Source organism: Numida meleagris, chromosome 1, assembly GCF_002078875.1.
Source record: "Numida meleagris isolate 19003 breed g44 Domestic line chromosome 1, NumMel1.0, whole genome shotgun sequence".
Taxonomy (NCBI): Eukaryota; Metazoa; Chordata; class Aves; order Galliformes; family Numididae; genus Numida; species Numida meleagris.
In genome coordinates, this window is record NC_034409.1 from 193,024,890 (window position 1) to 193,048,459 (window position 23,570).

General features: G+C 45.9%; 1 protein-coding gene across 6 annotated transcripts in view; it reads right to left on the reverse strand.

Annotated features, from left to right (window-relative positions):
* Window positions 1-23,570, reverse strand: part of LOC110392127 (glycerophosphodiester phosphodiesterase domain-containing protein 5) — a 196,220-nt gene that overhangs the window by 23,816 nt on the left and 148,834 nt on the right. For all 6 annotated transcript variants that reach the window (XM_021384098.1, XM_021384099.1, XM_021384102.1 and 3 more), the window contains 6 exons: window positions 20,956-21,059; window positions 15,132-15,225; window positions 14,361-14,420; window positions 11,609-11,707; window positions 10,476-10,569; window positions 7,557-7,702 (listed from right to left, as the gene is read on the reverse strand). In XM_021384098.1, coding sequence (XP_021239773.1) covers window positions 7,557-7,702; window positions 10,476-10,569; window positions 11,609-11,707; window positions 14,361-14,420; window positions 15,132-15,225; window positions 20,956-21,059 — 597 coding nt within the window. The remainder of the gene's footprint in view (window positions 1-7,556; window positions 7,703-10,475; window positions 10,570-11,608; window positions 11,708-14,360; window positions 14,421-15,131; window positions 15,226-20,955; window positions 21,060-23,570) is intronic.

A 23,570-nucleotide genomic window follows, 5' to 3' on the forward strand; every position in this document is an offset into this window, starting at 1 on the left:
ATAAATCATCTCTTGGGTGTAGGAAGACTGGAGAAGGCAGGCTGGACTACCTCCACTAAGCAATCGATGTAAAACCCTTCACCAAGGGTAGGACAAAGATGAAGGGCACTGCTGTTACCCACCTATGCAATTAAGAGCTCACGTTGCACAAAGCAGGGCTAAAGGAGGGCAAAGAAGCCTGGCTAGAACAGCATTACCCCTCTGTAGAGGTGAGGAGGGATGACCAAGGTCTTCTCCTCCATCAGCTGAACTGGGGGAAACGTGAGTTTAGACAGAGCCGAGACTGTATACAGAGGTAAGAAACAAAAAGTCTTTTGGAGATAGGATTTTAGGATTTCACTTTGTCAGAAGGGAAAAGTTTGGCCATATAAAGCCAGCAAGGATGCTCGTGCATCTTAGCAGGAATGCTGTAATAACAGTTTGCACTGAATTAAAGCTGAGATTGAGTTTCAAAACAGTGTGCCATGATGGTCCCATCCTCAGCACTAAGAGATACCACCGAGCCTAAACCCAACTGAGACAAGATCCCAATCCCAAGAGTGGAATATTTCACTCCTGCATCATCTCCAGTCCCTACACAGGTTGCAGGCCAAGCTTTGTTCTTCAAGGACAAAACTGAACCCTATCAGAGTTGCATGCAGCTGCTCAGATAGGAGGCACATCTGTTCCTTTCCAAGGAACTCAACCTCCAGAAACAAGTTAAACTCACAGAACCCCATGCAGGTCCATGCTGGAGTTGGACTTGATGATCCCTATGGGTCCCTTAACAAATCAGGATATTCTGTGATTCTATGTTGCTATTTCAGCTTTGCAGAGGAAGCAGTATGTTGAAAAATATTCCAAAAACAGACTAACATTTCAGTTCCGACCATCATTAGGAGCTGTAACGTCATCTTAATCACAACACCACTGGAAGTGAAGAGCATCACACTGAAGAGCATCACAGATGGGTGAACATCCCTGGCTGCCCTGAACCAGCATGCAGCACAGACATCAGCAGAGGTGTTTTCTGCAGTGCTGTGCCTCTCAGTGGTGTCATGTCCCATCAATACAAGTAACTGCATCAATACAAGTAACTGCATCTCCAAATGAGTCCATCATTGATGTGGAAAGCCGTCCTTCTGCTCTCTCTAACCCTCTCCGCTGATTCTAGCCTCAAGGAGACCGAATGGTCCACTCACACCAATGACACAACCCAGTAGAGTTCAACTAGAAGCCAAGAAGGCAAACATATCTATCCCCTAAAATCAAGTATTCCTTGATCCTGGAAGTTCCTCTGGTACCTCTTTGGAAGCAGGACCTCTCTGGACAGTGTGGGCTTGTGAAAAGGGTAAATCAGAGTAACAGATATTTCCATTGTCCCTGCCTGTGTCCATCTCTCTCCAGGAAAGATGGAGCCGAAAAAACCCAGATTCTGACTGCTTAGTGCAGAGATGTGTCTACGGAGGACAACTGTTGGCTCAAAAGGTACATGCTTACTGTTTTACAGCAAAACTGCAATAAGTAAATAAATACATAATGCTGCTTGTATTATCCTCCATCTCTGTCACTTTATCTGATGATTTTCCTCCTTAGCATAATACCATCAAGCAAATTATATCTAAAACCCAAGTCCTGGTTTGCAGCAATCCAGTGCAACTGGACACAATCTGTTGATTAAGAAGTCAGCATTGTGATGAAGGGAGGCCGGAGGACAAAGCAATGATTTAACCCCAAAACCCAGCCTACAAACTATACCAGCATCCACTGAAAGACAAAGGCAGTCCTTGTGCAGTTTCTAAAAGCTGTTCCTCCTTTGCACTTGGTTTGATAGGTTCAACGCCCTGCAACAATCAGCCTGCTATTCAGATTTTTCCTGCGAGCGAAGACGCAGCAAGTAATTTCTAGAAAATTGCCCACAAGTGAACTCATTTTGACTATTTCTGTGCTCAGAAGCAAATACTTTCAAATGGAGCACTGAAGTCAAGAGCTCTGGACCTTCCTTAATGAATACTGTGAAAGTGCACAGCCAGCTGGACACCACTACACCGTGTTTTCCTTCTAATTAGCAAGCAGGCCAAGGTTTCAAATTTATATATATATATATGTATCACTGCATCATTTGGACTGGATGACCTTGTAGGTCTTCCAACCTTGGTGATTCTATGACTCTACGATTTGGACGTTAGGAAGGCTAATGATGAAGCTTGCACAGAAGAAGCAAATTTGTTCCAAACCCTAACTGCAGCCACAACAAGCTTTAAGGATTTTTTCTCATCCATAAGCATCATTTTAAAATGAATTTAGTTCTCCCTTCCCTCTTGTCTCCTTGTGAGCCAATAACTGGACTTAAAACACAAGGCATGATGAGGGCAATACCTGAGAATTGGAGTTTTTCTTCCCATGAAAAGATGTCCTTTGGAAGTTCTCTTTGTGGGGCTTAGGCTGGGATCTGCCAGTACTTTTAGTTTCATAATTAAGGTCCCACTATGCCACTCTAAGGCAATAACAACGCTGTTTCAAAAAAAAAGCATCTTTAATCCCCAGAAATTCAAGGTATTTTACAGAGCATCTGCATCTAACATGTCTAGAAAAAGCTCTACTAGACTGGAAAGAAGCGAAAAGGTGCAAAACAAAAATATTGCCTTGGAGAGCAGGATAGAATTTTAAGCAACAGAAACATTAGAGATTTAATAACAAAGCATGTGAGATCTCATGATTGGTGTATCACATGTAAAAGTCAAACCTTGATTTAATTAAAGAACAACTTTGTATAGACTGGTTCCAGCGAACACAAGCCCCACTCCAGGTTTGACAGAAGATGTGAGTTGTGTTCACTGCTATAAATTGGACCAGTGGGCAGGTTACCTGGCCCTGTCTTTAATAGTTAGAGGTAAATAAAAAGTAACAGAAAGAAGTCACCAAGTTTTCACTAGATGAAGGCTCTCCAATAAAGTCCTAACCAAAAGTCTTCACTACCGGTTTTATCAAAAGTTGACATTACAAGACGACAAAATGCCATCTCAGAATTGCCAGTGTATGTTGGAAGCTTCACCTACAGGTGTGCTAGGAAAAAAAGAAAAAAAACAACAAAAACCACAACTCCACATGCGCAAGAGCATATTGCTGGAATTCTCCTGAAAGCAACACAACGTGCTGCCTGCTAGGGCAAAACATTCCCCCATAACATCCCAAAAGGTGAATCATGATCATAGGCTCACCAAGGTTGGAAAAGACCTCCAAGATCATCCAGTCCAACCTTCCAACCTCCACCAATAGTCCCCCACTAAACCACGTCCCTCAGTACAACATCTAAACGTTTCTTGAACGCCTCCACGGACGGTGGCTCAATTAAACACTGGCTCCATAAAGTGCTTCATCCCACCAATAAGTACTTTTCCACCCCAAACTTGTGCAAAGCCCATGAGTCAGCGCAGCCAAAAACGCCCTTCCCTGCACGGTGCCTGTGCATGGCGTGGAGACAGCTGCTGCCTGCCAAGGAGAGCTCAACAGCATGCAAGCCCCGCGTGCTCTGCAACATACAGGCAGATGTTGGGATAGAGCTGTTGAAACATGCTGGCAGCCAGCTGTCTGGGTGGGTTGCCAGAACGTTCATTTCAATGCTATTTGTAGCCTCCAGCTCTGAAATTAGGAGCCGTTCTCATCTCTGACATGCTTGGATTGGTTCCACGGGTTTAGCCCTGTGAGGTTTTTTGTTTATTATTTTTATTTCCATTTTTTAATTTATTTTAAGAACCACCAGTACCTTTCTGGTCACAACAACAGGAGGTGAATTTTTAGGTTTCACGCATTTCCTACGAATAACAGATACAGCTGAAATATTGAGTGTCCCAAGTTCTTAGGGTGGTTTGCCTGCAATTTGAGATCAAAGATCATAACGAGTTTAATTTTTCTCATAAGGAATGTATACTGAGGGCACAAACTAAAAACAAGTAGAACTCAATATCACAGAGAGCACCTTCTTCAGATCTCAAACCCAAACAACCTATCTCAGCACTAAGAACCCTGCAAGGGAAGACATCTGGGAGAAGACTTTAAAGAAGCCAATGGCAACTGCAACTCATGGCTAGCTGGATTAAATTATTCATTTTTATTTCAGTTTTGGTCCCAGCTTTATCTCCCACTCATGTTTTGGTGTACTTTCAGCGTAAATACCACAAGGACTCAAATCTATTGTCACTAAAGACAGACTGCAACTAGACTGCTGATAATAGAATAAAAAGGACGGAGGACCAAAGACAGCTGCTTGTAACACCATCAGGCCAGATTAACATGCAAAAGTTTCAGAGACCCCCATCTCCTATTTTGGGGTGCCAAAAGATTCTCACACCCAACAGCCCTTCAAACTGATAGCCATCAAGGTCTGGTGTCCTCAAAGCCTCACACACCACTGCTACCATGCTGATGCTCTCCTGGGAGTCCAGATGGAAAGAAAGAGACCTGGATGCTGAAGAGTTAACTTAAAAAGAGCCTTTGAAAAGAAACCATTTGATTAACTAAGAGAAAGGCTTTTTAGATAGCACCCTGATAGGACAAGACATTTAGCACAATGAGAAACGGACATGATTGGATGACAGGCAAGGGAAAGGAGGAGTTATGCAGAAGAGCATTATTTCTAGAGATGAATTAAAGAGCGGAAAAGGATAAAAACGAAAGAGATATCTCTTGGAGGAGCACTACCACCACTACAGACTGGCAGCGATTGTGGAGACAGTAGGTCTCCTGTACTGCAAAGAGCCGTGCCTCACCTAGGTACTGATGCCAAGATGCTTTCCAATTTTTTTCTCTTTCTGCTTAACATGGAAGGACAGACTCCTCCACCAGCATTTTAAGAAAAATTATACCAGCCACTTGGCCTCTGCTCCTCATTTTTTCTTCCACAGAACAAGGACAGCAGTTGAGTTGCACTCAGATGCTGCGAAGGGCGCTCAGATATTCTACAGGGATGAGAAGGGAGACAAGGCTGTGTGCATGCAGGGAGGACAGCAGGCCTTCAAGCACAAGGGAAGTTCATTGTCCATGTATGACGAGCAGTCTACCTCAGCATGCTGGGTGAATCAATGTACTGGGTCATGCGTCCCTCAAGAAGAACCACACACGGATCTTTCCAAGAAAAGGCTCAATTTCACCACTTTTTGCCTTAAAAAACATACGCTCTCACCCCAACACATCCTTTATTTCTGGACGGCAAGCATCTTCATCCCACAGATTTCCTGCGCTGGTTCTCATCAGAACAGCTCTAAGCTATTTGTATCTTTCTAACATAAGAACACTGCTCATGTAAATGCAGCATTTCAGACCCGATCCTGCCAGACTGGCTCTATCAGAGAGCCTGTTTGTCTGCACAGCTCACAAATCACATTAGTCTTGCTTCAGGAGATTTGAAAGAAGCCTTGCAGTGCTGTTTATCATCTCCAGTCCCACTAGATCCAGCATCACCATGGGATCCAAACTCCCAGGCTCTGAAGACTTCTGATCTTGGTATTGCCCAAGGGAGGATGTCTGTGTCCTACAGCCTGGTCTCCAGACTCTTCTCTCAGCTGTTTCCTCTCTCCAGCTCCACTAGACTCCACCTCTCCAAATTAAACCTACATACAATTGTGTTCAACAGCAAAAGTGTACTAGGTAGCCCTGAGGAAACATGATCCTATTTGCAGAAACACCTTTTGGCAAGGCTTCAGAATAGTGACTGTTCAAGCAGACGTGAAATTGCACAACCTTAGGACTTGCACTATATGTTAGACGAAGCTGTCCAGATTCAAGATGTCATTAATTGGAACAGGTTGCTCAGGAAAGCGGTGGAGTCACCATCCCTGGAGGTGTTCCAGAACTGTGGAGATGTAGCACTGAGGGACATGCTCAGTGGGCATGGTGGGGGTGGGCTGCGGTTGGAACTTGGTGATCTTAGTAGTCTTTTCCAACCTTGATACTTCTGTGATTTTATATAGTGAAAGCTGGGCAATCCCAGACATGAGTACAGACTGGGAGAGGAGTGCCTTGAGAGCAGCCCTGAGGAGAAGGAGGTGGGGCTCCTGATGGATGAAAAGAGGGACACGAGCCAGCAGTGCGTGCACACAGCCTGGAAGGCAGCTCATTCTATCAGGGAAATGATGAAGGGAAGAACTGTGCTGAGCAACTCTTGGTCCACAGTTCCACATTCTGTTCTAAGGCATCCTGCACGCCATTGCTCTTCATTGACCTTTGCAACCCTCTTCATCCTAACAGGATGAATGCCTTCTCAGGCATATTTATTCTATATTGTAAGGATTGTTTGGTGGCTCCAAGAAAGAACATAATAAAAAGAAAAGACCGAGTCTCTGCTGAAAGTCTTGCTCAAAGTAAGATACAGTCCAGGTTTTCATAAAATAGCACAGTCTGGAGTACACAATGATTTCACAGGCTGTTTAGTTTCTTTAGAATCACAGATTCATAAAGCTGGGAAAGACCACTAAGATTCCCAAGTCCAACCACTGACCCACCCCCACCATGCCCACTGACCATGTCCCTCAGTGCCACGTCTCCACAGTTCTGGAACACCTCCAGGGATGGTAACTCCATCACTCCCGTGGGCAGCCTGTTTCCTTCTTCAGGTACAGTGTCTAAAAACCCTACTGGAATAAAGATTTCTAACGAATTTTGGTAGTTGCCTGCTGTGCAGGACTAAGTGCTCACACAGTTCCTTCTGGCCTTCAAGGCTGGTACAAATGCACAACAGGAAAAAGCATTTGTAATGCCCAAAACTTCATTCCTTCATCCACAGAGGCAGTCTAGTTAAAAGAGCAGTACAAATTGAGCTGGTGCGTCAAGGGATTTCTTAAAGAAAGAAATAATTAAAAAGAAAGAGAACTGAAACAAAACACTTCAGGGTTGTAGTAGGCGTTAATCTCTCCTAGTGCTCACTCGTGCACTTGGGGAGGAGCTCAAGCACACTCCAGCCTGACAAATACATTTTGGCAAGCGATAGAGATATATTCTTTGAATGTAATCAAAAATGTTAGCTGGGTGCCTAAGAAAACACATTTCCAGGGCCAGTGTCTACACTGTATTGTGTCATCTTGTTACAAGGTCAATTAACCAAAAGGGTGAGATGGAGGTACAGCTGTGAGATGGAACCAAAAACACCCTGACTGGAGACCCAGACCGGTGTATCCAAATACAACAAGACACCATTACCTACACCAGGGCTGTGACCAAACCAACAAGTGCCATCTTTAGTCTGGGCACATCCAAAAACCTTGGAAGAGAAGGGACTGCATCACTATGATTTCAAGGTCTACCCAGAGACAGATGATGGGAATGTTTCATTACTTCACTCATGATGATCTGCAGTGAAAGATTACAGCACGGCCATGTAGGCTCAAGCACAGCTTTTTTTCTGTTTGTTTTTGTAGACTGCCACATATTCAAGGCATCTTGCTGGGAGCTGAGGTTAACCACTACTGGTGAAATCCTTCTCCAGAGAGCAACCTGGAGACCATCAGACCATTAGACTCAGTACTATCCCATAGGCAGGCAGAAGAGTCGGACACCATAGCACTAGATGTGAAGCTACTCACCATCGGTGCCCCACGGTGACCTATGATGGCCGGCTTTGGTCCCAGAGCCTTCTTCTCCATTATGCAAGGGGACGAGATGGTGAGGGGGACGAGGTAAAGTGCAACTACGACCGCGAGGTATGCAGTGATCATCAGCATCTGAGAAGCTGGGGTGGAAAGAGAGAAAGATGGTGAAAATGTTGGTCAAACTCCCCATACCACAGGGGACAGTCAAGAGATCTTCTTCCTCCTTCAGAGCAGAGGCTGCTCTAAAGCCATTGCCCCCAGCACAACAGCAGATGTCCTTGTTTAGGAAAAAGCATTCTATTAAACAAATCTGTTGGAGCTAGTCAAGTCGTAGAAACATAGAAGTCCTGAGTGAGGTAACCTTTGAACTCACAAGGCAAATATTTGCAATAAATGGAAGATGAAGAAAGTAAATTTTAGAGGAAGGTCAGAACAGTCCAGCTATAGTTTGGCCACGACTGATCTGGTTTCATGCTTTTTGAATCCAACATCCAACAACCTAATTCAGGTGTGTTCCTACAAGCCAGAAAGTAACACTAGTAACTTTTCCAGCTTATTTTTTTCCCCTCTCTCTGGCACAGTTGTCAGTCACAGAGCACTCAAGGATCTGAAGGGCTTCTTGCTAAGTGAGTTCATGCCATGTCCTGCACCATAAAGGTATGGAGTCATGATGTTGTGTGTTACTTGGCATCAAAACCACCAGAAGTGATTGGGAGGTAATCCCAGCCCAGTGCTCATTTACCCTATGGATACCACTAATCAGGCTCCTAGGGACGAAACAGCCCAGATTCAGAGAATAAGCTTGAAATATATTTTGGCTAGTGGTCTGCACCTACAAGGAAAGGATGTCCCAACATGGGTCATGGACCGTGTTAAAATGGATTTGAAAACTACACCCAGCCACACATACAGGGCAGTTGGGAAGATGCAGAAAGACGAGCATGAAAAGTACAAGCAAAGTTCATGCTGTTAAGTCTGCAGCTGGATGGTCTGTTTGGAAGGAAGACTCCTGGTGACCACCCCAGCTCAGCAAGCAGGACAAATCTCCCACTTTGTGCAACATGGAAGAGCCAATACAGCTTTCAGATGCGACCTTCTTCCTCCACTCCTCCTGCTCTTACTGACCACACCAAAGAGGCCTGAGCTCTCAGGGCATGTTTCTCACATTCCCCTTTGCTACTCAAGGCTTCCAGGGTTGCTCTGAGCTCACTATTTTCTGTCTGACCTCAGAAACAGGCTTTGAAAACAAGATACTGTCTTTTAAATTACTGGAGACATTCAAGAAACTTCTATTCTGCAGGTCTGGAAAACAGCACAGAAGACTAAAAAAGTGCCAGTTTGCTCAGGAAAAAAAAGGCAGCTGCTGAAGAGTATCAGGTGCCTCAAAGAAAGAACAAGAACTACTGTTGGAGCAATGAGTATAGGTGCACCAGTTATTTCCAAAAGACTATTATTATCGAGTGGAATACAATTTTCCCATCACAAGGGACTGTATGTTCTCACAGAGATTTCATTTTTTAAAAACTAAACTAAAGAGCAACAAAAAAGAATTTACACTACCGTGTCAACAATATCTGCACCAAGAAGTACATGAACTCCTCCAGGTAAGACACTATGAACAAGTAAACTGACCCTGAAATACATAGGGAAATTTAAGATCCAATGATACAGAAGAGATGTGTGTTTTTCCTTTTAAAATTTAAAAAAAAAAAAAATCAGGAGCAGAAAAAAGCAAAACAGCTTCCTGGCTCATATTAAAAATAAATTAGAATAAAAAATCAGGAAATGCAACTGCAAGAGGAAAGCTCTGAACTCAGAAGGAGCCCATGCAGTCTCTGTGCTAGGCATAACCACAAATCCTCCCCCAGCTGGCAGCCTAATTACATGCTAGGACGTATTTAAGAAGAACCAGGTACACCTTTTTTGGCATATTTATACATTAAGGCAGAGCAATTCTTTCTTGGAAAGGTCTCTCTGAATATCAAAATCTTTCAGTCTCCAGCCACCACCTTCCTCATGCTTAACATCCTCTTCTTGGAAATCTTTCACAAGTGTTGCCAAATCCTTCCAGGGCTTGTATCTTGCTGCAGGTTGAAATACCAATTAAATTCACTGTTCCAAAACTGGCATGGATGTCTGAAGACATTCATAGACACCCTTAGGAAAAACGCAACTGAGGGTAGAGAAGGAGCACTTTATTTCCCAAGAAAACCCAAAGAAAGAGCTTGGACTTGGGAAAACCCATGGCAATGAGATGCAAGGGAGATGCACAGAACCTGTTTCAGTGGACAGGACCATCAGACAGAAGAACTGGGTTAAGTGTGTCCTTTGCTTCTCTGTTTCCTAAGAGACCTCTGACTGTGTCTCAACGTGCATTTTGGAAGCACCTAAGCGCTGGGGTCAGATCCCTGCTGAGCCCTCTAGTGTATCACAAGCAACAAGTCCACGAAAGCTTTCAAGAGACAGCTCCACATAGAAATGCTCGTGAACAAGACCCAAGTTGCCGGGGGAAAGGTGAAGTGCATAGAAGAGAATTACATCGTGTGTTACCTGGGGAGGGTGCAACTTTCTAATGCAGATTAGCAAAAGTCTAGATGATTTTATTAATTCCATTATTGAAAACGGCCCTTTCACCTCCAGCTCTGCTGTGGTTCCAACAACAAAGCATCATCCATGGGATCTGGGTGTATCCCCAGCCCAGGAGCTCCCCCCTCCAGCCAAGTTTTGCCAGGAGAACGTTCCACCTCCCTAAAACAGCTGAGCTTCCACATCCCCATGAAGGAGACCGGAGGGCTCAGCCCTGGCTTCTGCTGGGAGGACCCAGCCATGTGACAGCTGCCTGTAGCCCCTGACCTCCCCGCAGAACACGAGTGCTCCACAGGGCAAGAGAGGAGATGCTCAGCTGGTACTCACTGGCTTTCTCCATTCGTGCAAACTGCCCAGCTATCAACCACGACAGGGCTGTGACCGCTGCAAGCGCTCCTATGTGCAGGAAAGGGGCTGTGGCCTGCAGGACACAAGAACAGGAGAGAAAAAGTGATTAAACACCCCAGCACCCTCCACGTTCACTCATCTCGTAGGCTCCATAGGGCATTCGGTGATTCCATGTTGAGCTGCATTTCACAGCACTCCTGCTTCAGGCTCCTGCATCTGCTTTGGCCACCTCTGCTATACCCTACTGCTACCTTTGGCACTCAGACCACTATGAAAGGAAAGTAGGAAAGCTCTAACCCCCTTCCAGTAACACCTATTTGATAAAGGCCTCCGTAGATACCATGCAATTTTAGGTAAGGCTCTTGGTGCCACTGAGACTTTTCCTGTAGTCCAGTTGAACTCATTGGACCGGACACCACCGTGATGCAACACCATGAGAGAAAGTTTGAGACGGTTCCTCTGAGTCATGCTTCTGTTCTTTGCTGTCTGCCTAAATCTTTAGAAAGCAAGGAAAAGGGAAGCACTTCCGAGAAATATTAGTCACTTGCGTGAATGCTATTTTTTCCTCCCCAGGTTTGCGTATTACCAAATATTCAGCAGTAATCGACAAGGAGAACCTCTCAAGCCTTCCATAGGCAAAGTATTTTCCCTATGGCTCGTTTAGGAAGAGAGAAAAAGGAAGAGAGACGAGGTCTATCAGGGAGTTCAGTTCATACCAATTTTCCTTTAACACTTACGCAGCCCTGCAGCATACAAGTCTTTCTTAAAGCAGGACTCTAACTCACAAGCTCTATTATTTTTTCAGATGCGTATAAATTTACGTGCAGTGTAAAAATAAACCCAGAGGAGGACTCCTGTGGTGCTAGAAGAGCCTGACGCTCCTGAACCAGACACCAGACCCAGAGCATTGCTGCCAAACCAAGATCATGGCTTTTTCAGAGAGGAACTGCCCTCTCCCTCCAGCAGCTCCAAGTCACATCCAGCTTCAGGATTTCCCACCTCTAAGTCTCCAGCCAAGCCCCGCTCTGAGTTCAAAGGAAAGAGCCCAAGGTACGGAAACAGAGTGACTGCTTCTTCGCCCGCCTAGGGAAGCATGCTCGTAGACAACTTACTTGCAGTGAAATAAATACCATCTCCCATTCGTCGTCCCAGAGCTGTGCTATCGATGACATTGTCACCACGGTGGTTATCAAGGTCGTCATCAGGCCAATCTGCAGTAAACAGAGTACTTACTGGAACCTTTGTATTGTTATAACAGTTTTTACAGATTGGGAAATGGAGAGAAAATCTTTGTGTATGTAATAAATGGGCTGAGGCAATTAGCCTTAGGACTCAGAAGGAGAGAGGCTGGGCTTGTGTGCTGTACCAACATCATCTCCCCTTCCTCACCACTGAGCCCAGTAGGACACATCTCATGGATGGCTGAAATCCCACTTTCTTTGCACAGAGGTCAACTATGTGGAAAGATCAGATGATTTGCCCTGCCAGCAAACTGGGTCTGAAACAATGTGAATAGAAATTGGGTTCTGCCATGCAACTTCAAGCAACGATCCCAGAATCTTGTGGCCCTTCTGCAAGACCAGTGGTGTGGCGGGTTGGTGAGCTTCACCCAGCTTGCCTCTCCACCACTTCTCTTTAGAAATAAACCTCAGACATATCCAACAGACAGTGAACACTGCCCTTCAGTAAAGGGCGAACATACATGCATCCCCATCACTAAGCTGTCATCTCTGAGATGGGTCAGCACAGCTTTGTGCATGGATATGACTGCACTTGGGTTTGAAATGGCAACAGCTGTGTGGCCAGCATCCAAGCCACGTTCATAGAGCGGTGATAACAGATATTGTAGCACGAGAAGAGGCTCTAAGTGACAAATAGGCTGAGCAGGACGAGACCCAGTCCATCAGCCGCCTCTCCCAGTCCACCTCCCATCTCCAAGTGGAAGCACTCAGAAGCTTGAGGGGAGCAGTCAGAAAGGAAATGTCACCTCCACTTCAAAGGTAAAAAGTTCAAACCATCAAAACCTGCCATAGAAATAACTTCAGTTGTAAAGGTCTGACAGACTACATGTGGGCTGTCTATCAAAAAACAGTTTGCCATCCTCTGCCTCTCTGTCTGCTGTCTCAGCCTCTGCTGTGCTGCATGCCTGCAGGATTCAAAGGATGCTGCTGCTGTCCTGACCTTATGTACTGTCTGCACCTGAAATCAGTGCAGGAGACAGGCTGATACATAGCAATGAATGGGTCATCTAGGATGCACGAGACCTCTCTAGACTGATTTCAGATTTTCTTAATACCTTAGACAAACAAAAACTCCACATCCCCAACACTTGTACAAAAGGACAGGATTCCTCTCCTAGCTTAGCCCTTGGTTCCTACCTGCCGTTCCTCTCCTGGCTTCCCAGAGACCTGCCAACAGCACGGTGGGTGCCTGTAGGACAGCAGCGGCTTTACCCCCAGCCTCCAGCTTTTGGGGAGCATGAGCAAAGCACACGGGGCCACAAGATCTGGCTGCCCTCAGCAAAAGGACCAAGAGGCTGCTTGCAAACCGCGTGCTATCCATCTCTGCACATCCAAGAAAGGATGGGACTTGCCTATTTAAAAGTCACCCCCATCTCTCCATAGGAAAAAAGTTGCACCATTTCAAGGAGGAAGTTGGAAGAAACAGTGCTGTTTGCCCACATCAGACTTTTCATGTGCTCTAATCCGTATTTGAATGTAATTCAGGACGGTTGCAGAGAGCATGTTAACTTATTGCAGCCGCTTATCTCTCCCTTCCTAGAAAGCTGAGGGAGGTGTGGGGAAGGACAGAGAGAGACAGGGCAACGTGTCTGAGTGGCAGTGGGCTTTTCTTGGAAGAAGGGAAGGCAGGGTGGGTTTCTGTAGGCAAGGAGAACTGACTGATCTCCAACACTTTCCTCTCCAGGACTTACTCATCCAAACCCACCAACCACCTGGAGCGCATCTGAAAATACCATCTCCCCCAGTGAAGACACATATGTTAGACTCAAGGATCAACAACTTATTTGCCAGCAACAGTCAGACGGCCTCCGCCCCCTCTTTACGTTGCATCCTCTCCTCACCTGGAGGAAGGAAGAACCAATTCTCCCACTTCTAAAAAAGAAAATTGAGGGGGAGGGGAGGTCTGTGCTCTGCCTTCAGGAGGCACTGCGCATTGGCACAGACAGGACTGGTCCCTTAATTACCTATTAGCAAATTGCCAGTTAAAATATAATGCTGGCAAGCCATTTTCTTTGGCACTGTATCTGCTACCCTTCCTCTCCCCTTCCATACGCCAAACATCAGGTCTGCATCTTCTCTTGCATTTCACTTACTCAAGCTGCTTTATATGCAAATCAGGGCCTCCTGGGGTTTCAGCAAACCCCAGCCTCGACAATGTCAGTGTAAAGCTGGGGGTGCACATGTTCTCCCAGGGCTCTTCCTCCACCACTAACTTCAACCACATCCCAAACAGCTTCACATCTGCTCAGCCCCTCCGGCAGGGCTGGGCTCAGCACAGAAAGGAGCGTGAGAGAGGTTCAGAACAGAGTGCTACCCTGAGCTGATACCAAAGTCAGGTTACTCTCACGAAACAGAGGTTTTCTCTCCAGATGTTTGCCCCCTGTCAGCAGGGACCCTGAAACACTTCACCAACCACAGAGCAAAGTCCTTGTTCCCAGGCTTTGATTGCCACTACTGCTAATTTGCTCAGTCCTCTGAGATGAGAGCTCAAGCACCACAGACATGTAAAGTCTATGCTCTTCCCCAGAACACCAGGACAGTGAGCATCCCATCCAGCATCCCCTCCCTAACCTCATGTTTCACTAAGACCCCGCTCCCTTCCAGGCTGAGAAGAGCCATTTACCTTGTGAAGCCAGTGTAGGTTCATTTGCTGTCCCACAGCTATGTGACATAGTGCTAGTATCTGGAAAAGAAGAAAACAAGAGTGAAACAATGGTGCATCACGACCTTTAAGTGCTTGCACACACAGGAACACACCACCACCCCCCAATGACAACCAAACAAGAGCATCCCATCAGGATGGGGATGGTCCAGCAGGCAAAATCCAGATCCACTTGAAAGCCAGGGATGTGGAGGAAGAGACCTTGACCTCCAAGAGGCAGGGAGCTGGAGAGCGTGGTCCATAGGTGCACAGCTCCTGGGAACCCTGTATGGCATTCATTGCAGGGAAGTTGGACTAGGTGACTTTAAAGGTCCCTTCCAATGCAAATGATTCTATGGGCAAGCTACTGGTTTGCAGCCTGCATGGACACCCCCTCAAAAATGGAGCCCCATCACACTGTGATGAGAGGAAACAACTCCTCTTGGGTTTCACTGATACACCAAGGTTGGACTTGGTCGTATTAAGAGAAGCAAGAACTGCTTTCCTCTTTAACTCAATTGCAGCACCAGCATCAGGGTGTTTATATTTGCGCTGTATCATCTGAGGCTGAGGACCACACATTTTTCACTTTCTATTTATTTTAGGCAACTTAAAGCCATGAGAAAGAGAAAGAGAGAAAAATCACTACTGAAAGGAAAATTGCTCAGGTTACGGGAAGACTGAGAAATTCATGCCCTTTTAAAAAAAAATAATGCACAAACCTTTGGCAAATGACATTGCTGTTATACTCACCAATAACACTGTAATGTACGTAAAGCCAGCAGCAGTTGTTACAAGTATTGGAATGGACCAGTCACTCCAATATCCCATTCGGTTATATAAAAACCTGAAAGATAAGTATGAAATAGAGATTAAGGGATTCAACACCATAGCAACTTCACCACGTTTAGGTAGAACTTTGCAAAATGGGCCTTTCTGCTTCCACTGTACAGATGAGAGATAGGCAGCAAAAAGCACAAACCACTCTGAAACAAAACCCTGAGGTTGTGCTTTGATCCCTCATGGGAAATTAACTCTGCAAAGAGGAATCAGACAATTATGTCAAACACAGCAACAACGTTACTTTGGGGGAAAAAAAAACAACCACCAGACACGAGGAGGGCCTAAGTTTTCAGAAGAATATCCCCTACAAACAAGGGAAAAGTTGCATTTGTTTTTTGCCTAAGCAAAAGATTCAAAGCTGTCCCACGTGTTCATAGAGTAATAAATTCAATACAGAGCTCACATCAACGACAGGGGAAGAAAAAAAAAGGTCACTGTGCAAAACTGTGCTGTGCACCCAAGATACTAGTTCATTTCAAAGGAACAAGGTGATGGAAGAAATGGGATCTTATGAACGCATCAGAGTCAGTGTCCAGTGGTGTGGAGATAACACCCAATTTATCCCAAAGGAACTGCATGAAGCTGTGACAGGGGAGGTTCAGGTTGGATACAAGGAGAAGGTTCTTGTTTGAGAAACTGATCTTCTTCACCCAACCAAAGGGTCTGTTTGCTCAGTCTGAAGGATGGCTGTGGGCTTCTTGACGTGGTGAATTCCCTTGTTCCAGTCCTGCCACGCGCCTTGGAACTGTAAGAGATGGGCACTTCAACGCCTCTGTGATCCCATCTAGGCAAGAGGCAGCAGCAATCACCAAGGTTGGGAAAGACCTCCAAGATCATCCAGTCCAACCATACACCTACCACCAACATTTCCCCACTAAATCATGTCCCTCAGTACAACATCTAAATGTTTCTTTGTCACCTCCAGGGATGGTGACTCCACCACATCTCTGGGCAGCCCATTCCAGCGCCTGACCACTCTTTGGGGGAAGAAATTTTTCCCAGTATCCAAGCTGAAACGTCCTGATGCCCTGGAGGATCAGAGCAGGAACTGAAACAAAGTTGGAATAGCATTGAGATGCAGATAGCATCAGAGTAGTTAAGGTTGGAAAGGACTTCTGAGTCCCTCTGGGCCAAGCCAGCTCCAGCTGGGACACCCAGAGTGGGGTGCCTAGCACCACACTCAGGCAGCTTCTGGAGCTCCCCAAAAAGCAGCCCTCAGCCCTGCTCTGGTCCCAGTGCTACCACACAGCACAGAATTGCTTTCTGGGGCCTCCTCTTCTCCAGGCTGTGCTCAGGCCTCCAGGTCTCACCAGCAGAAGCTGAGCTCTGTCCTCTCCCACCTCCCCACAGCAACCCCCAGCCTGGGTGAACTCCGTCAGCCTCCTCCTCTCCAAGGGGAGACCTGGACACCTTCAGGTCTTTTCCTGTATGCTACATCTCCAAAGCATTTGTCCCCAAACCAACTGCTCTAGTTCCTCCACTGTGGATATCCAACGTTGGCTTGGCTGGGCTACAGTGAATGAAGAGAATCATGGACTCATTAAGGCAGGAAAAGACCACTAAGATCAACTAATCCAACCATCAACCTCTCCCCACTATGCCCACTAACCCATGTCAAAATGTACCGAAGAGGGATCATTTTGGATCATATATAAAATATAGTTAATGTATATGAATAACAAAACTTCTTTTATTTTATATATATATATATATATATAATTAAAAGATAAAAAAGAGGGCAACAAAAGCCTAAAACTGACGAGCCGGACAAGTATGTGTCTAGACCATCACTCACACATATCACACTTATCAGGTTTCCCAGCCCTATATTCCAGAGGGCAGCCTCAGCTCAGCAGCCCGCCCCTCTCCTTTGCTTCCATGGAGCCACAGTGCAACAAGAGCTTTATGAACTGGAGCATCAGGTGAAGCAGTCCATTATTCACAGTGGCAGCACAGTGAGAGACAGTCCCTTGTGCCTGCCAGTGGGTCTCAAATGTCAAATTTGCATTTAAATAGCAATACACTTCCCAGTAAAACTATCCTGGAGGTGGACTATAAAGTCATTAAAGCACTTTACGGCAAAGCCACAGCAGGCCACAAGATAGACCCAGTCAAGTTCCTCCTCCAGCCTAAAAGATGTCCAGAAAAGCAGAAGGAAATACAGCACCGGGGAGTAGCATCCTCCCTAATCCCCCCCATCCACTTATCACCAAAATTGCCCACTAGCCCATGTCCCTAGGTACCCCATCTCCACAGTTCTTGAACACCTCCAGGGACAGTGATTCCCCCACTTCCCTGGGCAGCCAGGAGGAGTAAAAGACACTTAAAAAAAATTCATGTTATTGGATGCTTTTGCAAGTTGCTCTTGAACCAGCATCTTTTGCAACAGCAGGCAAGGTGGGGCCCACAGACCCATCTCCTGCACCAACGCTGCCTATGGCCACCATATGTTCAATCCTGTTTCCATCAAAATAAGCAAAGATCTCCCCAAGAGGCAGTCCCAAAAGCACCCAGGTCCCACTGCACCATGAGAGAGGCAGCCAAATCCCAAAACCCTCCTTGCAACTTCAAGTTTGATCTGAATTAAAACTTTTCCCGGTGGATTTTTGGAAGAAAACATCGCTATGTTGGCTTGCATTTGGGTTAACAACCTCCGTGCTGGTACAGAAAGAACAAGAAGGCTATAGGGTGGATGACAGAGCACTCCTGCTCACACAGGCACAGCAGAAACACAAGACCTGGAGCAGCACTTGGCTGCTGTGACCTCCTAGTCCATGCCCATGTTCTGCCCAAGAATTCCAAAAAGAAGACGAAAGAAAGAAAAGGGAGGGTTTCTCTGAATCCTTTGCTCATGGCACCACTAACACCTTCCTTGGCACAGCTTCAGTACGTTCAGCATTTTGCTCTGATGCTTCTTCAAAGTGACCTTCTGGACTTCATTTTAAAGCAGCTATTTGCACATCAAGCGCTGTTTCCATGGTAGTTATGAACCAGATGAGTCTTCTCCAGAATGAAGGAAGAAAAAAACAGAAATTGCTACAAAGACTAGCATTTGTAGCCCTTCTCCAGAGGAAATGCAGCCAGGTTTACAAAACACAGCCCCCACTAAGCAAGATGGAGCTTTTCCTTGCAGTGCGTAGCTTTGACACAGCACAAATCCGAAGTAAAACGCAACTAAACGTAGATAGGAAAAAGGGAAATGCCCAAAGCAAAAAAATTAACAAATATGCACTTCACATTTAAGAGGCACAAAGCCCTTTCACTGACAGGACCCTCATTGCACATGCAGTGCAGCAAACCTTTCAGAGGGAAAGGTTAAAAGCCTGCTGTAATATATGCCAGGCTATAATTTTACCTTGTCTACCCAAAGCCCATTTAAATCCCAGAATAGTCCCTCAAGTCGTTACGAGAAAGAAGGCCAAATCCACACATTTATGTAGGCAAACCCCACCACTGCTGCAATTTGTTTTATACATAGGTAGGTGCATCCACTGCAGAGCCCTGACCACACTGCTTCAGCTGCAGACAGCTTGCTATGGTTGTCTGTAGACTTCTACTGCCTCTTAATTCATGCAGCAGCATTTAGCAATGCGCTGCACGTCTGGGTTAAGAAAATGAAGAACATTTTAAGGAATTCAGATTTCAAGTGTTATTTTACCCAAATGAACGCAGAGGAGAAAGACTTCCGGCCATTGACGATGCGCTATAATAAAGAGGAGTTGCACGAGGATGCTGGTGGCACACTGAGAAGGACCTGGGGTTATGGAGAACACAAGGTTGCGTGAGCCAACAGGGAACCCCCACCGTGAGTAAGTCGGGCCACACATTGGGCTTCATGAGGAGGCATGTGACAAGCACACTCTTTTCTGGGTAGAGAACTGGTTGAGGGCTGAGCCTAGGGAATGGTGGTGAATGGAGTCACGCCCAACTGGTGGCCGGTCACCAGTGCTGTTCCCCAGGGGTTGGTACTGGGGCACATCCTGCTCAATATCTTTACTGGTGACCTGGATGAGGGCATTGAGTGCACCCTCAGTACGTCTGCAGATGACACCAGGTTGGGGGGCAGCCATACTGCACCCCACTGCACCCAGTCAGCAACAGACTCACAGCTCTGCTGGGACTGAAATGATGCTTCCATCTCTTTCACAGCCCAGCTGGCTGGGATTTTTTTCTCTAATTACCATTATGTCTTAATGGAGCCCACGCAGCTGTACTGGAAGGGAAGAAGGAAGGCTCGACCCGAACAGACCCAGTGGAAATTGTTTCCTCTCTCCCTGGAATCATCATGGCTGTAATTAAAGCCTTGCCCCGTGTCACCATCCTACCCCCTCCCCCCCTTCCACTGCATTTCAGGCTGTTGATGAGAAACACTGCTGTTCTCCTCAACCTCTGGTGCCAGTGCATGGAGCAGGGGTCTAATTGGGGTTACAGCACATACATACAAAAGCACCAACCCATTTTCAATGCCGAATGGCAAAGCTAGAACAGGTAGATGTAGCCCTGCTATTGTGCACCCAGAGAGGCTCCTCTGTGCATAAGAGGGTTTGCTTTCCCAGTGCTGTCAGTCCAGGAGTGTTTCCAGCACCCTGTGCACTACAGTGGGTCGCATGGTAAGGGAAGGAGTTTTGGCCTGCAGGTGACACGTGCACATTACCAAACACCTCAAACCTCCTCCCATTCCAAAATGCAAACAAAACCAAAACCAAAAGATCTTTGCAGCACCACAACTGCACTGTGTATTCACAATGTTCCCAGGGCTTTTTTTTTTTTCCTGCATAATTTTGCAGCTCCTTCCCAAATTTGGGCTAAGACAGATTTGCCTTTGCACTGGAGCAGACCAGGAGTATTCACATCCCGTTCTGAAGGTGTAAACGGAAAGAGAGAGGAACTGCAAAATCTCCTTAAAAGTGAAGAAATAATCAAGCATTTCCCTTACGCTCCTGTTCTAAACAACAACAGCGGTAGTGATGAGTTTCAGTTCTCAGTGTGAGCCTGAGTCAAACAAGAAAAGCACGCTCTGCTGGGAGGAGACAGCTCACAACATTAAGTTAGTAAACACTCTCCCTCACACAGCCTCCGAAGCAGGCAGTTTATTTAAGAAATAAATAACATAAAAAGTTTTAAAATTCTGTTTAAATATTTTATTTCTTTTTTTGACAAGAAGATGTTGCCAAAGCAGTTTGGCTAGAGCAGAGCCCAAGGTACTGTAAAAATGTTTTAGGATGCTGCTGGGATGGTAAGAGGGAGGATGACTTCCAGCACTGGGGGGAGCTGGCAGTACCCCAAGCTGCCCAGCACATCCCAGTGGAAAGCTTGTTTACGGCTTCTTCCAGCATTGCAAAATTTTCCACACCCTTTTCTGCTTCAGGCTGAATGCTTTTTCGTTTGGATTTTGCAGAAAGTTTCAGCCAGATTGCTCAGCGCTTCCGAAAACAGCCAGCCACAGAAACAAACAAAACGAAAACAAAAGGCTTCCAGACAACTTCAGCTCTGCTTTGTTTTCACAAGCTGCTCACAAGGCAGTACACCTGCCCCAAGCTCTGTTACAGCAGAGAAACGGAGATGGGAGATGCATTACAGCCATCAGTGCAGACAGGCAGGAGGAGCGCTCAGCCTCACTCCCCATTTACTGTCATTAATAAGTCCATCAGAAGGACCTAAATGCATCCAGCTTGGTTTGAAGCAGCTCTTAGAGGTGCACAGTGGGCAGATTTGCAGCTGGGACACTACTCACCAGTTGATTTCATTGTAGTCATTGTGAACTTCCCACCAGAAGTAAAACCAGACCAGAGTCAGGAAGAAGGATGAGGTGAGGATCAGGAACCAGAGGCGCTCCCACTGCAGACAGAAAGAGAAATCATATTAATACTATTGCATCATCCTGTCCCACATCTTTTCCAGAGGCTGTAGAGGTTGCATGAGAGAAAGCACACATCTCCAAGGGTGAGATTTTAGTTGTGCCAGTGCGAACCTGGCTGCAAGATGTTTTCGGGTTACTTCTAGGTTACAAACCTGGTGGGTCAAATGCTTGATACAACAACCCCGAAAGCCTGAAGTTAGTTAGGTCAGATCTCACTCTTTCCATTCATTTCAGCAGAAACCCAGGTAGGTGGGAGATCATAGAATCATGAAGGCTGGAAAAGCCCTCCCAAATCCAACCCCAGCCCACCCCCACTATCCCCACCAACCATGTCCCTCAGTGCCACATCCCCACGGTTCTGGAACACCCCTGGGGATGATGATCCCCCCCTCCCTGGGCAGCCTGTGCCAATGCCAGATCACTCTTTCAGAGAACTAATTGTTCCTAATATCCAATGTGCACTTCCCCTGGCGAAACTTAAGGCAACCCTTGTCCCCAGCTCTGGGCAGAAGTGTCACTCGTCACATAGATACATCTTGTGTGGTGTTGGGACAGCTCTTGGGGCAGGAGGAACGAGGATTTTCTGGGCACAGAGCTCTTTTTTTGTTGGTTAAGGTTGGGTGCTTTCGGCTTACGAGGCAATTGTTCAATCAGCTTTTCCATCCACAGGCGAGAGATGTGACACAACATCTTACTCTGCCATCTGTTCAGTGTAAATAACTGAGCAATTATCCCATGGCAAGGATGCTATGCAGCAAGTTGGGGAATATACTGCTATAAGATGTATGAACCTCTCCTCCCCTTCCCCCATGGCACTCCTGTAGATCCTGTAGAGCCAAACCACTCAACCACAGTACTTATTCCCACCACCACCACATATGTAAGTCTTTAGCAAACAACACAGCAGAAGAGACCACACCCACACCAGATGAAAGACATTTGCATCACTGTTCAGTTTTGATGAATGTTTCAAGCAGTAACCACCACCATCCCCCCAAAAAAGTAAAAATAATCCCCCCCAAAAGCTTTTCAGTGCTCCCAGTCCAAAGGCATGGGTCAAATCCTAAGTCATAAGGACATCCACGGAGAGAACTGTTGCAAGAAAAGTGTCCCTAACCAACACCATTTCCATGTTTCCCTTGTTGGTTTTACTCCACTGGCATTAAATAGTCCATGTCTCTGCTTCATTTTGTTCAGAACAAAACGCTGAAATAAATTAGGTATGGAAAGTATTCAAATGAATCCTCTCTTCCCATAATGAGCAAGAAGGGATGGAAATTGAAGTCAACGAGCAACACTACTACTATAATTTCCTTCCAAGCCCTGAGCACGCCATTAATCTCTTTTGAAAATGCCCTTTTCTATACTGAATTGTCTCATGGCTTTTCAATTATGCAAAAGTATCTAACCAGTATAAACAGTGTTTTGGTGATTTATAAGCAACTCCGTTATTCTCTGCCTTCTCTTTCCATCTTAAAGGCTGAAACTATTTACTTGGCCGTGTGTTGACTTTTATCTTCCATCATCCTGGATATCAGCATTTGATGCCATTCTTCCTTGTATGCTTCATCTTATAAAAAGTGCCAAAGAAAGAAAGCAATAAAGGATTAAAATTATGTAATTTTTGCTGTGCTTATATATATATGTGTGTGTGTGTGTGTTTTCTGCTAGAAATCCCTAATTATTGGACACATATTACGGTTCAAACTTTTCTTTAACTCAGCTCAAGTTTGGTATCCAACTTCTACCAAACCTCAGTGCTGCAGGGTGCCTGACTCCCACCAGAGGCTTTGCATCCCAGAAATAAATGGGACAAAAGGGATCAGAAGGAGGGGTGTACATACTTCTACAGCACAACTACTAAGAACAATCAAATCCACAGGGCCAAATTGCTCTGCCATGAGCTTAGAGCCTATCCACTCCCCACACCTATCTACAGGCACAGGTGGGCTCCCAGAAGAAAAATACAGAAACTGGAATGGGGATTTCCATACCAAACACCCCACTTTTGGTGGCAGCCTCGGTGCTTGTGTCAGCCCAGCTGTCCATGACTAACACTGACCTTCCCTGGCCCAAAAAGCAGCAGTGAGGCTGCAGCATATGAGCCACCTCCATAGGCAACTGCCTTGGCACAGCTGAACCAAAGCTGAGAAGTTTGGGATTAAAATTCACCCATGCAACTTTTGGGTTGTGTAAACACCCAAACCAAAACCCATTCGCATCTCCACTCCATCCCACCAGCACTCTCCAGGAAGAGGTAATTCCTTACCCTTTCAGTAGACTATTTTTTCTCATTTTCTCTATTGTTTGCTGCTGTGTTTTCAGCCCCATCCTGGTCTAACACCTCCTTGTACTTATCACTAATGTGGCTGAATCAGTTACCTAGACAGGCTTCCCATGGCAAGTGAGTTTGAAAGCATCTCAAGTGCTGAGAAATCAATCACAGGACTCTAAAAATACTTCCAAAATGACAGTCATGGAAAAGTATC